General features: G+C 37.1%; 1 protein-coding gene across 1 annotated transcript in view; it reads left to right on the top strand.

Annotated features, from left to right (window-relative positions):
* The window catches only part of NTRK2 (neurotrophic receptor tyrosine kinase 2), a 312,980-nt gene that overhangs the window by 44,525 nt on the left and 252,371 nt on the right, over positions 1-16,084 (top strand). The window contains exons 9-11 of the mRNA XM_023763642.1: positions 10,224-10,360; positions 10,859-10,991; positions 13,353-13,655. Coding sequence (XP_023619410.1) covers positions 10,224-10,360; positions 10,859-10,991; positions 13,353-13,655 — 573 coding nt within the window. The remainder of the gene's footprint in view (positions 1-10,223; positions 10,361-10,858; positions 10,992-13,352; positions 13,656-16,084) is intronic.

Raw genomic sequence — 16,084 nt, 5'->3', positions numbered from 1 at the left:
ACCATTCTATTTCTTTGATTTTAATTTTCAGCCTCATTGTCTCGACAGCATTCTGATAATGTACTCACTGTATGGGTTGTTGACAGGCTATAGTGATTGTGAAAGGGGAACCATAGCAGTGACCTGGTCCTTATTTTTCCTGATCGATTTGTCAATTTTCAATAATTTTTATATGATTCCTACAATTAGTCAATGCATTCTGTGTATGAGAGTGAGACTGAATCCACGTCAGAGATAGCATGTGCTTGCTTGATTGAGTAGGGTCTGTTTATATTCATGGTAACATTCACAATTAATTTCACTGTCACCAATGCTTTTCAAAAAGCAGCATTATAAAAGGAGAATTGACAGACATTTTTTTACCACTTTTATGTTCTTATGTCTTATTTTTCTGTTATTTCAAGTGTTTTTTTACTTATTTATAATTGTACAAATCATGTTGATACATTTTGTTGTAAAAATAACTCCCTATATATTATACATAAAGCTTGTCTTTTTCTTGTTTGTGACCATTTCAGGTTGGTAGTCATAGATCTATCATATTCTTTTTAATCATTGCCTGGTATTTGTGGCAGAATGAATCTTACATTAAATCTTCCATATTGATGGACATTTAGCTTCCCATTTTTTATTGCTACAAAAATGTTTCAATAAGCATATGGACAGATGCAAAGATTTTTCTAGAGAACATAGTAGGAATCATATTTTTTTGGTTCATATGGTTTACACTTAAAAAAATGGTTGTACTGATTTATAGCCACCCCCAGAAAAGTATATCTTGATATTAGCAAATGTATTCTTTGTCTCTCTAAAAAATACATGGTACGTAATTGCTTTTTAGTTTGCATTTTGCTGATTGCTATTGAGTATCTTGTGAACATTGTGTTTATTCTTCAGTGAACTACCTATTTATATCCTTTGTCTAGTTTTCCTTTTTTTTCTTTTTCTTCAATTGGTAGTGTTCTTTGTTTTATTTTTTCTTAATTCTTTGAATATTATAAATTATGTTTCTGTAAATGTATAATGATAAGATATTTACATACATATTTAAATATATTTCTGTAAGTATCTAGAGATAACCCTTCATTAGACAAGATACTTTTACTTCTCTTTACTTCTTTCTCCCATTTCTCAAATTGTTTTTATCTGAGATTTTATTTTAGGATTTACTTATTTTTTTCAAATTTTTATTTATTGATTTGAGAGAAAGAGATTAAGAGAGAAAGAGAGAGAGAGAGAGAGAGAGAGAGAGAGAGACATCTATTTGTTGTTACATTTACTTATGCATTCATTGGTTGATTCTTATATGTGCCCCGACCAGGGATTGAACCCACAACCTGGCGTATTAGGAGGATGCACTAACCAACTGAACTCTCTGACCAGGGCATTACTTGATTTTTTTAAAGATTTACTATTTTTTGTGTACCACTGATCTTTGTATCTTATTACTTCCTCTTGGAGTGGTTTTTCATTTTGCTGGAATGTGTTCTCTAATATTTTTTTCAGAGAAATTTCAAAATAAAATCGTCCCATTCTTGCCTGGTGGAAAATCAGCCTGTATTTTTTTCTTCCCAGTGGTATTGACTGAGTATAAAGTTCTCTAGACTCAAATAGCTTCTTAGGATTTCGCAGATTTTTCTTGTTTTCCAGTGTTGCTGATGAGATGCTTGAGGCCAAGCTGATGCTTATTTCTTGATAAATAACCTCTGCTTTTCCTTCTGAAGCTTTTAAGAGTTTCTCCTAATCCATGTTATTCTTAAATTTTAGAACAATGAAATTAGGTGTGTTTGTGTTTAAGAATTTATTCTGGCACAAGTGTTCCTGTCTTTAGTTCTGGAAGAATTTTCTAATTTATTTAGATGAATGTTTCCACTTCTGGCTCCTCCCTTCATACCTCTCAATCTTTCTGTAATACTTTCCATCTGCTTGTCTTTTTGTGCTGCATTATGGGAAAATTGGTTTCCTCACTACTTTACCCTTCAGCTATTTCTGCAGCTACTGAATTTTTCTCTTCCAACAGTCAGTTTTTAATTTCTGCCATCTCTAGTGATTGGTTATTATGATTGAAACGCCTCTTTCCACATTGGAGCTCACCGTATCTCTACCGTGTCACAGCTCCTAGCATGACTGATTTTCTCCTGGCAAGTTCTCACTCATTGCTTCTACTTGGAAGTGGCTACAGCTGTTGTTGGATTCTGTGTCTATGGTGAGGAGGTAAGGGTGGAAAGTTTATTCCTTCTGGTGTTGGCTAATGACCCTGTGGCTTGGCCTCCGTGGGACTCTACTCTGTCCTACAGTCCACCCCTTTAGTCTTGGGTCAGCTGAGAGCCTCCCTGTTTCATCTAATAACACATACTATGTATTCATTTAGAGCTGTGCTGTTTTTGTTTAATCCCATTTCCCTGCTTTCTCTTGTCCAGAGGTTCCTCATAGTTTCTTATCCATCAATAGTATGCTTCCTTGTTTTTCTGGCTTTAATTTTTTTTTTTGGGGGGGACTAATTTCTAGAAATTTGAGATGAAAGGCAGATACTTCAAAGTAGGGCTTAGTTAACATGTATTAATTTTCTTCATGATGGCTTCCAAAATTTTGTTCTTTTTCAAGTTAGATTGAGCAGTAAATTACACTAGACTTTTTTGGATTTAAATTCTGTCTCTGAAACTCCATGTCCAGGAATTCAGATGATATGCTAATATCTTCAAGTTAGATCTTGTTTGCAACACGGATTCATGCTCAGAGGCTTTTCTTTTGGGTCCCACCCTTTTCAAGCTTTTAAAACATATCTGTTGTGTTTAATTAAGTCACAGTATGCTAAATTCTTCTTATTTCCACTTCTTTTGATCAAACTTTTCTCAAGAGTAACTCCTAAGAGTATGGTCTTATATGTTTTATTGTTGTAAACCAACAATTTGCCAATAACTATGGCCATTCAATTTAGTTAGCAACTAGTAATATTTTAAGTTCAATAACAAAGAGCTATTGGCAATTCAATCTTTATAAGGTAGGTTTTCTTAAAAAATGTCTCCTTTATTAAGGAGTACAAGTTGCCAGTCATAAAAATAGTCACAGGGATGTGAAGTAGAGCATAGGGAATATAGTTGATAGTACTCTAATAACTATGTATGGTGTCAGATGAATACTGGACTTACCAGGGTGATCACTTCAGAAGGTATATATAAATGGCTAATCATGATATTGTCCACCTGACAGTAATATAATATTGAATGTGAACTGTGATTAAAAACAAAATAAAAAAATCTTCCCACTTTAGTATTTTATCATGTCAGTATTATATTGTGAACAAATTGTCAACATTTTATATGCAAACATGAATCCCCAGACTGCTTAATGTATGCTTTGAACATAATAGGGATTTGATTAATGTTTGCAGAATTGATAATTAATAATTGCATGAACATATTATATTAATGCTCAGATTGGACTGAAATTTTAATATAATGTTGCAGATATTTCAGTTTAGTAAAGAGAACCTAAACATATATTTTTCTAGCCAAATTATACCATATTTTGCAGTTCTCTTTGAAATTTTTGTCATCTTGCATTTTAAACTTTAATTCTGAAATTGTGTGTATTTTTTAAAATTTTGTTTTTCAATTACAGTTTGTGTTCAATCCTTTTTTGTATTACTTTCAGGTGTACAGCACAGTAGATAGACATTCATATAGGTTACAAGTCATTGTTGCATTTCAAAAGGATCTTGTTTCTTCTTTTTCCTTCCTCCCTTAGTGATTAAGGGAGCATAGCAGGTGGGGCTGGGAAGTTTGTGCAGTTCCCACTAGCAGCACAGTCAACATGGCTCACAATATTTTTCTAACAGTCCCCTCTTGCCGTGAATTATGGTAAATTTATTCATGCCGTGAAACACATTGAGGTCTGTTTCTCCACAAGGTTCTTTTTAACCTTAGAAAAACTTTATTGACTGCAAGGCAATAAAATATGTTCATATAACATTTCCACATTATTCAGAAAAAACAGGTGCTGTGAGCATTGGTTCTGAAGACAGAAACTGAGTCACACAGGTGCTAATGAAGGGAAGTTATTTATCATTCCACGAAAATGTCCCTGCTACTTCTTTTCATGTTTTTCAATGAAATTACTCATCACATAGCATATTTTAAATTTCTGTGCTCAGTTTGATCTTCAGTAGTTAGTTTGCAAAAAGACTTTCATTTTAATTGTTTTATACTGTAATTATAATTCAAATCTCTGGAAGAGCGTTTCTTCAGGGAGTGTTAGTAGTGAATGAAATGCTCTGTTTTAACTAGATGGCAAATATATTTAAGAAAGTCTGTATTCCTCTGGGTTAGATCAAAACAATCCTTCAACGCATTTAACTAGTTAGCATGTCCAACAGTGAACATACGGTGGTAATTCAGGTAATGGTTGAAGGACTGTGCAAAAAGGAGACATGTAATACTTTCAACAATAAAGTTTTTTAAAAAATGGTAATGTGCATAGTGAACAGAGTTACAAAATTTTGTATAACTTTTTTAAAAAAATATTGCAGTTTTTTTTTAAACCACAGAGCATCTCAAAGAATTAAGATTATCAAAGAACACACTACACACTTTGGGGAAAGTTTGGTGGACTAGGTCAGTGGTCTGCAAACTCATTAGTCAACAGAGCCAAATATCAACAGTACAACGATTGAAATTTCTTTTGAGAGCCAAATTTTTTAAACTTACACTATATAGGTAGGTACATTGTTATTCACTTAATTAGGGTAATCCTAAGGCTTAGGAAGAGCCACACTCAAGGGGCCAAAAAGCCGCATGTGGCTCGAGAGCCGCAGTTTGCCGACCACGGGACTAGGTGATTACTCAGACCACTGTTGGTTTAAGAATAATAGTTGTAGAAACAGAAGCTTAGTGAACAATTGTTCAGCATCCATTGTCTAAACTCTTGCTACTCCAAGTGTGGTCTGTGGAACAGAGAGTTTGTTAGAAATGTGGATTCTCAGGCCCCAACCCAGACCTACTGGAAAAAAGGCAACATTTTTAACAAGATCTGCTGGTGATTCATGTGCACATTAAAGTTCTGGTCTAAAGAAAGTCAGCCTTTTTGCTAGATGGTTTATGATTTTCTGCTGAGGTCTACAGGCTGGTATGTTTTTCCTGAACACATCCAGGTCAAGAGACACTGACACAGAGGTGTCTGTCTGCCTGGGCAGATGCCCATCTCTTATCTCCAGTGAGGTTTCTCAGAGTGCAGAGGACGCCATCTCTGAAGCTCAAATCAGGATCCCATTCCGGTAGTGCGAGAAGCTGTTGGAAGCATTGCTGAGCTTTGCTCTGTTCTTGTGCCGATTTCAAATCTTATTAAGCCAGGAAGTAGTGCCTGGCAAATGGTTTATCCTGCCTTGGCTATTCATGCTTCCCAATTCATTTTTATTGTGCTAATTAAACCTCAAGTGATATTTCAAGTACAGATTGTTTTTTCCATTATTAACTCTTTGGCCAGCATATTAATGCTGTAGAATTAACGTGAGTCAGATGCTTACTCATTTGTGGAAGACTTTACATTTAAAAGATCTAGACTTGGCCAATTTTGCACAGATTCCCTTGGAAACTGCTATGACAGGGTGATACAATTTCTCTATAAATAAAGGAGACTCACTCTTCCTTCACAAATAGACATGTAATTATTTTTTTTTAATGAATCAAATTCCTAGATCATGGATATGTATTGGTATTTATGGTCTGTGCTAAAATGGATATATGCAGTCTGGGAGATAGTGTAGTGTAGTTGTGTAGATCCTGTGTTTTGGGTTCAAATCCCAGGACAAAAATACTTGGGCGATTTGAGATGTATTTGACTTTTTCAAACTTCATAGTCTGCATTAATTAAATAAGGGCAAAATACTTAACTTTAAGATTGGTTGTAAGGATTAAAAAAAAACAAAAACTTAAAATATTAGAGAATATATGGTTTAGTGAATGCCTATATAAATGCTATTATTGTTACTGTAATTAAACAAATATTTTTAGAACTGTTAGTTATATAAGCTTAGGCTTGAAGAAGAAAACTGTAACAGATTTTATAGTGGAAATTAAGATTATGGCATAGGATTCTCTACTGAGAAACTCTTTATTTTTATCCCTTTCTGCTCAGAATTCCTAAACTATGAGATACATTTATAAAAGGTAGAGAATTCCTCCCATAGGTTTGTATTTGAGGTACCAAGAGGGGTGTCCCCAAGCTCCATTGGTGTTTTCTGGCTGTGAAGAAGGTCAGACCTTAAAAACAAGCACCGTGGCAGGCCCTGGCTCCATGATCCCTCCAGCATCAGCAGATAAATTTGTAAGAACAAAGAAGATGGCAGAAGAGTCAACAAAGCACACAAGTTAATTGTAAGCTGGAAAGCAGCTGGATGAGTAGTAACTGACTTAAAGGCTGAGAGTGCTATTTACCAAGTTGGCAATGGGGACAGGCAAGAAGAAGCTTGGTTTATGTTGCAGAACTACTACAAGGCTCAAGAAGTGACAGTACAGGCAATGCCAAATACAGGGGGTTGGTTGAAAGTCTATTAAAAAGCAGTTAATCCCATTTTTGTTCCATGCATCCTAGGTGCCTGCACCTCTCCCTCCTCAGCATGTTTATTCTCTAAAGAGCATAAAATGCTGGTCACAGGATCTCCAGATAGAGTCGAGGCTGTGAAAACCATAAGAAAATGATGGATTTACATACTGAATATTGACATTTTCAGCCTTCTTCCTTTCCCACGGAGAACAGGGAAAGAACATTATTTGAATAATTTGACCAGTCCTTTCCCAAAATGATTTAATAACATTAACATCAGAGAGTACCCAGTAGGAGGCCAATGCTATTTTCCTACATGAAGCCAACAATGAATAAATATGCAATGCTTCTAATACCTCATTCTTATGGATGTATGAATGGCCACGGATCACCAACTGTTTGAGAAAATCTTATAATATAAAAGATACAACATGATCAAAGAGAGAAAGGAAAAAAATTACAAGAAACAAAGTTGATATGGAGAGAAAACAATTAAAATAGAAATGATCATTAATATCTCACATAAATCAGAAGAGACATTGCACCTATAAAAGAAAAACAGGGTGCTATAAGAAAAACGGGGTGCTATAAAAATAAACACCATTCACGATCAAAAGAATGAGCTTTGGAAAATAAATACATGGGACAGAGGAATGAAAACCTCAGAAGCAGGTTTGAAAGGTAAATCTGAGGAAATCTCCCAGTAAATAGAACAAATATACAAAAATATGGAACATAGGGAAAAAAGGATGAAAAAAAAATTTGATGGGATATCTAGAAGTTTCAACATCAACATTAGGAGATCTCAGTGGTGAGAAAGCATTGCATCGTTGTTGAGTTGGCATCTTTATTTTCCCTTCCTTAGTGGTACATATGACAGTGTTGTAGCCTATAATCACTGCTGACTTAAATTTGATAAAATGTAACTATTTCATATGATGGTTCAGCTGTTTGTAGGGTTTATATTTTTATAATTAAACTTTACATCTAGACGGCCTAACTTCACAGCATATATAAGGGCGTGAAGACAGAGTATGTTGAATGTGCTATGGGCATGTGCTGAGGGCTGGCCTTCTGTGTGAAAGTGAACCTTATCTTCCACAGCGAGAGGTCAGTAGACAGTTTAACACAGGGAAATCAAGAAGTAGCAATATAGGCATAGTATTTATCAATGTAGAGATCATGGTCAAATAAGAACCATTAGGAGATGAAATGAGTGCCTATGGGGAATAGGAAATAGTGCCACACGGGTGAGGTGAGACTACTGCTTATCACAAACTAGACTGAATGTTTTGCATAACAAGTTTTGTAGAACTATAGACTCTTCAAACTATGTGACTATATATTTTGTTTTTAAAAAGTGACCTAGATTATACCACTGACTTCAAGGAGATTTTTCACTACATAAGCCCTTTTCTTATATCTTGCCTTGACAACTTCTTAATAAATTGGAAAGCTTAATTGTCATGGAAGTTGTCACCAAATATTAGAACAAGAAGTTAGAGCTCGGTCTTCTAAATGAACAGCTGAATTTTATAGAAATTTAAAGAAAACACGTGGATAGAGGAAATGACTCACCCAAGGCCACACAGTATGAGTCAGATTTAGGGTCTCGGGCTCCTGACTCCTGATTGAGAGTTCATTCCTATTAACTGCACTGCCTCTTGATCACTCATATTTGCTTCATTGTCCTGTATAACTCAGAGGATTAGGGGCCTTTTGAAACCCCATGAAAGACACAACATTGCTCTCTATGAATGCTGACAGGAAGGAAGAGTTCTGAAGAGGTCACACCAGTCTCTGCAAGCCAGAACTTGTCGGGAAGTCCTCTGCTACTGGTGGGAATACCATGAGACATGCTGTATAAATCTTGTTTCAGTCTGGTGTTAGTAATAAAGAATAATGGCTTTGTCATCAAGGACTGCATCATAAGGGAAGGGTGTATACATAGCATTGTGAAGCTCAGATGGGTCACAGAATGCTAGGTGGGTGGGTTAATTGCAATATAATGGCCATTGAAGAGGAATTGCCTTTTCTGACCTGTAGGTTACTCCTGAGTTAATCATGTGTCATAGTTCGTGGGACACAGCTGTTGGGGTGAATGCAGTCCCAAGCAGTTTCTGATACCAAGCAAGGGACTAGCTTGACTGGCAGGATCTGACATACTTTTGCACGCTCTGGGACCTGTCTTCATGTGAAAAATACTGTGATTCCTATATGGTTAAAAGCAATGTAAATACCTGATAGGTGTGATAGTTTAATGAAGTGACAGCCGCATCAATAAATGAAAGCTAGCATTTGAAATGTAAAAGTATTGAAATGATGCTCTCCTGAAATATTGAAAAATGTTTATAAGGTTCAAATTTTCATCAGATAAAGAGTACTTTCTCTGGGTTTTTCTATAAAAGAACTTTTCTTTTCTTTTTTTTTCTTTTTTTTAATTAAATCTTTATTGTTCAGATTATTACATTAGTTACTCTTTTTTTCCACCATAACTCCCCTCCACCCAGTTCCAACCCCACCCTCTGCCCTCACTCCCCACCCACTGTCCTCATTCATAGGTGCATGATTGTTGTCTAATCTCTTCACTCACCCCCACACCCCTTTCTCCCCCCCACCAAGAATAGTCAGTCCATTCCCTTTCTATGTCCCTGATTCTATTACAATCACCAGTTCATCAGATTATTTATTCACTTGATTTTTAGATTCACTTATTGATAGATGTCTATTTGTTGTTCATAATTTGTATCTTTACCTTTACAAAAGAACTTTTCATAGGAATAAGGATCCATCTAACTTTTTTCATCATATCATAAATAGAATGACCAATTTTACCCATCATGTTTAACTGTGACTTACATAGCTTTGAAACATCGTGATACTGTGATGGTTCAAGCTTCATGCCTTTGAAACATGCTTTGAAATTACATTTTCTTTCCATAGTTTGATTCTCTTTCAAAATTGAGGTCTGGTAGTAGGTTAGATGTATGAGTTACTTAATGCAAAAATGGATTTATACAAAATTTAGATGCCTTTCACTCTTTTGTTCTTGACTATAAAAAAGTGGAGGGAGCCTGGCCAGTGTGGCTCAGTGGTTGAGCATCTGTCTTTGAACCAGGTGGTCACGGTTCACTTCCCAGTCAGAGCACATACCCGGGTTGCAGGGTTGATCCCCTGTAGGGGGCATGCAGGAGGCAGATGATCAATGATTCTCTCTCATCATTGATGTTTCTATTTCTCTCTCCCTCTCCCTTCCTCTCTGAAATCAACAAAAATATATTTTTAAAAAGTGGAGGGAGGGAGATGGGGAGCTAAGGTGGTCCCCAGACATATGCCTGTTTATGTAAAAAAAAAACAACAACAACAGAGTAGTAACTGTAGAACAGAAAAAGAAGTAGAAGACATAGTTTTACAAACTAGAGTTGTTTTTTAAATAAAGTTATTCTGCAATATTATTTTTAAGAAATGAGTAAAATTTGCTTTCTAATCTTATTACTGCACATTCTTGGTTCACATTAAATCTGTAAGACTTACTGACCTGGCTCTTTTTCAGATCAACATATATCAGTCTCAAGAAGTAAATAATAATTAATTTTAAAGCATGAAGAGTTTTCAATTTATTGCTGTGATTTTAATAATGTATTTAGTTGTATATGTCTCCATTTACTTTTCTTATTGCACAGGTTTGCCGTCAGCAAATTTGGCCGCGCCTAACCTCACTGTGGAGGAAGGGAAGTCTATCACGTTATCTTGCAGTGTTGAGGGGGATCCAGTTCCGAGTTTGTACTGGGATGTCGGTAATCTGGTTTCCAAACATATGGTAAGATTCGTCTTTGGTTCTATGTTCGTAGACAGATGAGAGTACCTCAGAATTTGAGGTTTTATTAACCTAGTGATGATCATTTAATATTTTATAGGAGCACATGAGGAATTGTTGGTGTATATTTACTTTCTATTTATTCTTAATTAACAAAGACTAATGCAGGTTTGCATTTTAGTTATGTAAACCCAATAGACTGGCGAGAGTCTATGTCTCTAGTGAGCTTTTTGTGTCATCGTGAGCAAGGTGAGTGACTCCTTTTCCCTTGGAGGAAGGTAGGTAGGCGTTTCAGGATTAAATCAATTTCACATATTAAACAATTGCCATCTAGAGAAATAGAACAACGTCTGATTTACTCCTTTGCCTGTGCTTGATTAGGCTGGAAACCTTTTCTGATGTTATCAAGTATTTTCTCTAATTAGGGGAAGAAACCCCAAATCTTGTCTCTTTGGGACCAGTCCTAACAAAGATTATCTTTGTCTGTTAATTCATTTGTAGAATGAAACAAGCCACACACAGGGCTCCTTAAGGATAACTAACATTTCATCTGATGACAGTGGAAAGCAAATCTCTTGTGTGGCAGAAAATCTTGTAGGAGAAGATCAAGATTCTGTGAACCTCACTGTGCATTGTACGTAATCAGACCAGCATGTGTTTTTAATAGCAAATGATCGTGGACACCCCTACATTTGTCGTTGGGGCACTCTGGGTGCTGCTTACGTGTGTTAAAAAAAGGTGTATGCCGTGTTCTGTGCATACTTAATTAAGAAATGTTATCAGCCTCATTCACTTGTTCTATTTCTGCTAATCTTTCTTGCTCATGCGCTGTCTTTCCCTTAAGCTTCTTTTCGATTTTAAGCTTGTCCTCTGTGCCTCCCCAGTCTTTATTTGATAGAATATATTTTGAGCTGGTTATCCTCCTCTTGTTTATAACTTTTAGCTTAAATTCTGATAAACCAGTTTCTAACTTATTTTTCTGTATAAAAGCAATATAAAGCGTTTGAGTTCTGATACCTAAAGTATGGGGCTGGCTGTTCACAAACACCTACTTGTACTGTTGATACAATAAAACCTCATTAATTTGACATCAAGTTTCCATGAGAAGGTTGGAGGAGTCCTACTTCAGTTATTGAAAATTATTATCACCTGCAAAAATCTTTTATTATATCTGTTTTAAATTTCTGTATATATTAAAACTAAGCTAGAGGATAGTGATACTTCTTAAGCATATGTACATTATTTTCTAGTATTAATAAATAACATGACACATATCTCAACATTCCAGGTTGTAATGCTCAGTGTGAATGTATATTCAGTAAAAATCACATATACTGTTCACATCATTGAAAATCCTGAGCTGGATGGTACAAATTAATGAACTTTTACTCTGAAAACAAAACAAAACAAAAAACAAACAAACATGATGTGTGGTGTGTATGCACAAATCCACACTGCACACATATAGACACTGCTTAACGTTCACTCATAGAGGACCTACAGTATGTGGGGGTTGGAGTGAATGACTGAAATTACCAACCATAATCCTTTGTCACTGGCAGTACTACCACTATGCCCAGTAGACTCTGGACTTATAATTTCTAATCATTTTGACCTTCCTGGAAGCCTGAAGTCAGTGTTACCCCCAAACATATGCAACCAGCTTCCAACTTTATAGCCTTAAATCAACACTTCACCCAAAGCTCTTTTGAGCTTGGTGGAAGAAGTAAGTGTGTCCTGGGAATGGGGTCTTGGGCCTGTGGGAGGAAGGTAAGTGTGGTTCCTAACCCACTGTGGTCCTATGTTTGCAACACAGACCTACAAATAAGGACATGGAAGTTCAAAATGTTCTCAATTTGGGTTGAGATCTGTGTGGTAGCCATGGTCTGAAGAATTAGCTTTATCTATCAAAGTTTAGATAAAGAGTAGGAGGAATAAGTGATAAAGAATATTAACCACTGAGCTAATCTTTGCAGTGACCTTGCTCAGAGTGTATTAGTTATCACCCCCACCCCCTGCCCTTTCATGTCAGGAATCTATACATCCAGGAAGCTGGGCTTCTGGATTGGGCACCAGGAGACCTGGATTCTTGTTTCAGATCTGCCTCAATCAGTAACCTTGACCAAGATACTTACCTTCATTGGACTTGGGTTTCTTCATCTGAGAAAGAATACTGTTAGGTCTCAAAAGTGTTTATAGTCCTTGAATGTATAATCAAATCAGACGACATTAAAATAAACAACTATGAGGGATTTTTAATACCTTCACCTAGGATAATTACTGTTTAAATGAGCTACTTGCTAATGTTTGTTTCCCGAAGCAAAAAGTTCTTTATATTTAATGTTAAAATAATCTCAAGTTTGTTTGTCCAGGTTTAGATAGGACTTCAGCTATTAGAAGGATCAAAACATTGACACAGCCCAAAAAACCCCAACTGTATTATAAATAAATGTGATGCTTTTAAAGAGCATTTACTATTGACAATCAGTGAAATCAATCAGCACCAATAGGAACATTTGCAGCATTGATCTGTTTTAAATAATTTAGGTGAGATTAGGACTGCAGGCAAGATTTCCAGTCTTTTTTTTTTTGTATTTATTATGAAATACTGCAATAGTGACCTTCAATGTTTTGATGATCAATCTATATAACATCAAGGCATATAAACCCAAGTCAACTTCAGTTGAACCCTTTCTGCAGTCAGAAATCTCTAGGATCTGTTTGGAGCAGGTTCCCACACTGAGTAGATGTGAAAGTGACTGTGATGCATGGGTCTTCAGCTGAGCAGGGGCAGGAGTCTCTCTGAAGCTCTCTGTAGGGAGTTAAATCAACCTTGATAAGGATAGAAAATATTGATGGATTCCAGGGTTGCAGGTCATATGTCTTCTTAAACCAAACAATGGTTGAATAAAATCCCCTATTGATGACACAGAAATCTGGAACGGGGAAAAACTTGAGCTTTCTGATGCTATTAACTCTCTCTTTTTCAATTTAGTTGCTCCAACTATCACATTTCTCGAATCTCCAACCTCAGACCACCACTGGTGCATTCCATTCACTGTGAAAGGCAACCCCAAACCAGCGCTTCAGTGGTTCTATAACCGGGCAATACTGAATGAGTCCAAATACATCTGTACTAAAATCCATGTTACCAATCACACGGAGTACCACGGCTGCCTCCAGCTGGATAATCCCACTCACATGAACAATGGGGACTACAAGTTAGTCGCCAAGAATGAGTATGGGAAGGATGAGAAACAGATTTCTGCTCACTTCATGGGCTGGCCTGGTGATGACGGTGAGTACCTGATACTTTTGCATCTGGAGAGAGGCTAGGGTCTGCCATTCAACTATGGACAAAATCGTGTACAACAACACCCCCTCCCTTAACCCAGGGGCTTATATCATCATTATTTAGTCTCATCATTTTGAACTACCTGGTCGTTCTCCTGGGTCTGTAAAAGACCCGCAGCTTCTTCCTGTGGGTCTTTATTCCGGGGTGCAGGGTGAAGCAGCAGTAGCTACACAGGAGACCTGCTTCCTATGGCAAGTAGAGAGTTCAAAAAGACAACTAGAAATGTGCAAGGCTTCTTAAGGCCTACGTTCAGGACTGGCGCATGGTCTCTTCAGCCTATATGCCCTTGGTCAAAGCAAGTCCCAGGGCCAAAGCCAAGTCCAGGGATAGGGACTCCTATTTCTCTCAAGAAGGTGATGGTGGGGATGAATAAGTTTGAACAATGATCTGATATACACATTATTTTTATCCCAACTGCTTAATGAGATTTTGTAGTGACAGTGGCAAAACCATGAGCAGAAGGAACGTGTTTGGTTGGCTCCTGAACAAATTAAGATGTATTTTCTAGGCCAGGGGTGGGCAAACTTTTTGACTCGAGGGCCACAATGGGTTCTTAAACTGGACCGGAGGGCTGGAACAAAAGCATGGATGGAGTGTTTGTGTGAACTAATATAAATTCAAAGTAAACATCATTACATAAAAGGGTACGCTCTTTTTTTTTTTTAGTTTTATTCATTTCAAACAGGCCGGATTCGGCCCGCGGGCCATAGTTTGCCCACGGCTGTTCTAGGCCCTTATCCACTTGGAACTCAGGATCCTACTTTCTGATCCATGGATGAGAAACCAGTGCCTTGGCATGTTTTGCTCATCTGTGCTGACTGAGTTGAGGCCTCCTTTTGATCAGGTCCTGAATTGTTTTTCTAGGACTGGTGATAGTTTTCTTTGACCAGTGGCTTGGGTTGGGCAAAGGGTGGCTGGGATCAGGAGTCTGTTCTGGGGCCAGCAGCAGGATTTCAGTGTGAGCGCCGATAACAGCAAGGGTAGCTGTCATGCCTTTACCTGCTTCAGATCCTGTTGTTCAGAGGAGTATTCTTGCTTGCTTGGTGTTGTTGCCCAGAGACCTGTTGCTGTTGTGGAGGCTGAGGCTTGTGTTTGGATATTGGGACCTGTACATGAGTTGAATTCCTCACCATAATAGCGCTGAGTTAATCAAAGCCACGCAAAGATGGCTTGGCCGAAGGAAGGGAAAATAGAAACTTGGAGGCCCATGAGACAGGGGCTGCTTGGGAAGCATAAACTCCTGTGGCTCGCAGGGCAGCCCCATGGACAGAGGTGATGTATGCGAAGCCACCTTCAACAAACAGCAAATGAGAATGTCATAATTCTCAGTCATAATCAATGTTCCCATTATCCTGGAATTTATTACACGGCTATGGAATGCACAAGCTTCCTTAGTGTTCAAACTGTGATTAGAATTCTATAAGTTTGATTTACAAACATCCTTTCAGGAGTGTATAAAACACACAATGTTTGGATGCCTTACCCAGACAGCCCTAGCAGGGGCCATTCCCATTAATTCTTCCTCTTAATTGAGTTTAGCTGTTTGGCTACATTTGCTATAGTAAGTCTCTAGATTACTGTGTTTTTTTCTTGTATGTTACAGGGACTACAGCTTCATAGGTTAACCCAGGGACTCTGCTTTGGGACAACTGCTTTTGGTTTGTTCTTAAGTAAACTTTTTATTTGTGAATGATTTTAGATCTACAGAAAAGTTGCAGACAGTAGAGAGAGTTCCCAGCTATCTTGTACCCGGTTTTTACTATCATTGACATCTTGCATCACTGCAATACATCTGCTAAAACGAAGAAACTGACACTGGTATATTACCGTTAACTAAACTGCAGACTTTATTTGAATTTCGCCAACTGCTTTTTGAAACGGTTGGAGATGAATTTGTGCAGGGTGAAGGTCAGACGTTTAAAAGTTTTAGAAGTGGCTTGTGTGCTTTGATATATGCACAGTTCTGTCCATGTAAAGCCAGCAGCTTCTATTTTAGGTGGGATTTTGATGTATTTTGTTTTGAATGCTTCTGTATGGTGCCAGTGTTTGATAGAGCTTACCTCCTCTTATCCATGTGGCCTCATTTTTATCAATTATTTCTGTTTGTTTTAACTCAGCTAGTGATAGGAGAATTGTTTTCTGGCACAAGACTAGCTTGGAGTTTCTCAAATATCTTCTTTAAGAGAAATAACCATTTATTTATCAAAAATAAAAATTAAGCTCAATTTTACAAATGTCTTTAAAATGTAAATATCTGCTTTTAGAAAAAAAATGATTTTGTTTTTTCTCTTTAAGTATTTACTCAAGACCCAGCTCTCAAGGAGTAATAAATGAAAGTGGAAATGAAAGAGACTTGGCCCAGAGTGACAGTG

This window comes from Myotis lucifugus, unplaced genomic scaffold (assembly GCF_000147115.1).
Source record: "Myotis lucifugus unplaced genomic scaffold, Myoluc2.0 scaffold_295, whole genome shotgun sequence".
Lineage (NCBI taxonomy): Eukaryota > Metazoa > Chordata > Mammalia > Chiroptera > Vespertilionidae > Myotis > Myotis lucifugus.
The sequence above is the reverse complement of the archived record's forward strand: the minus strand, read 5'-3'. Positions and strand labels throughout refer to the sequence as shown.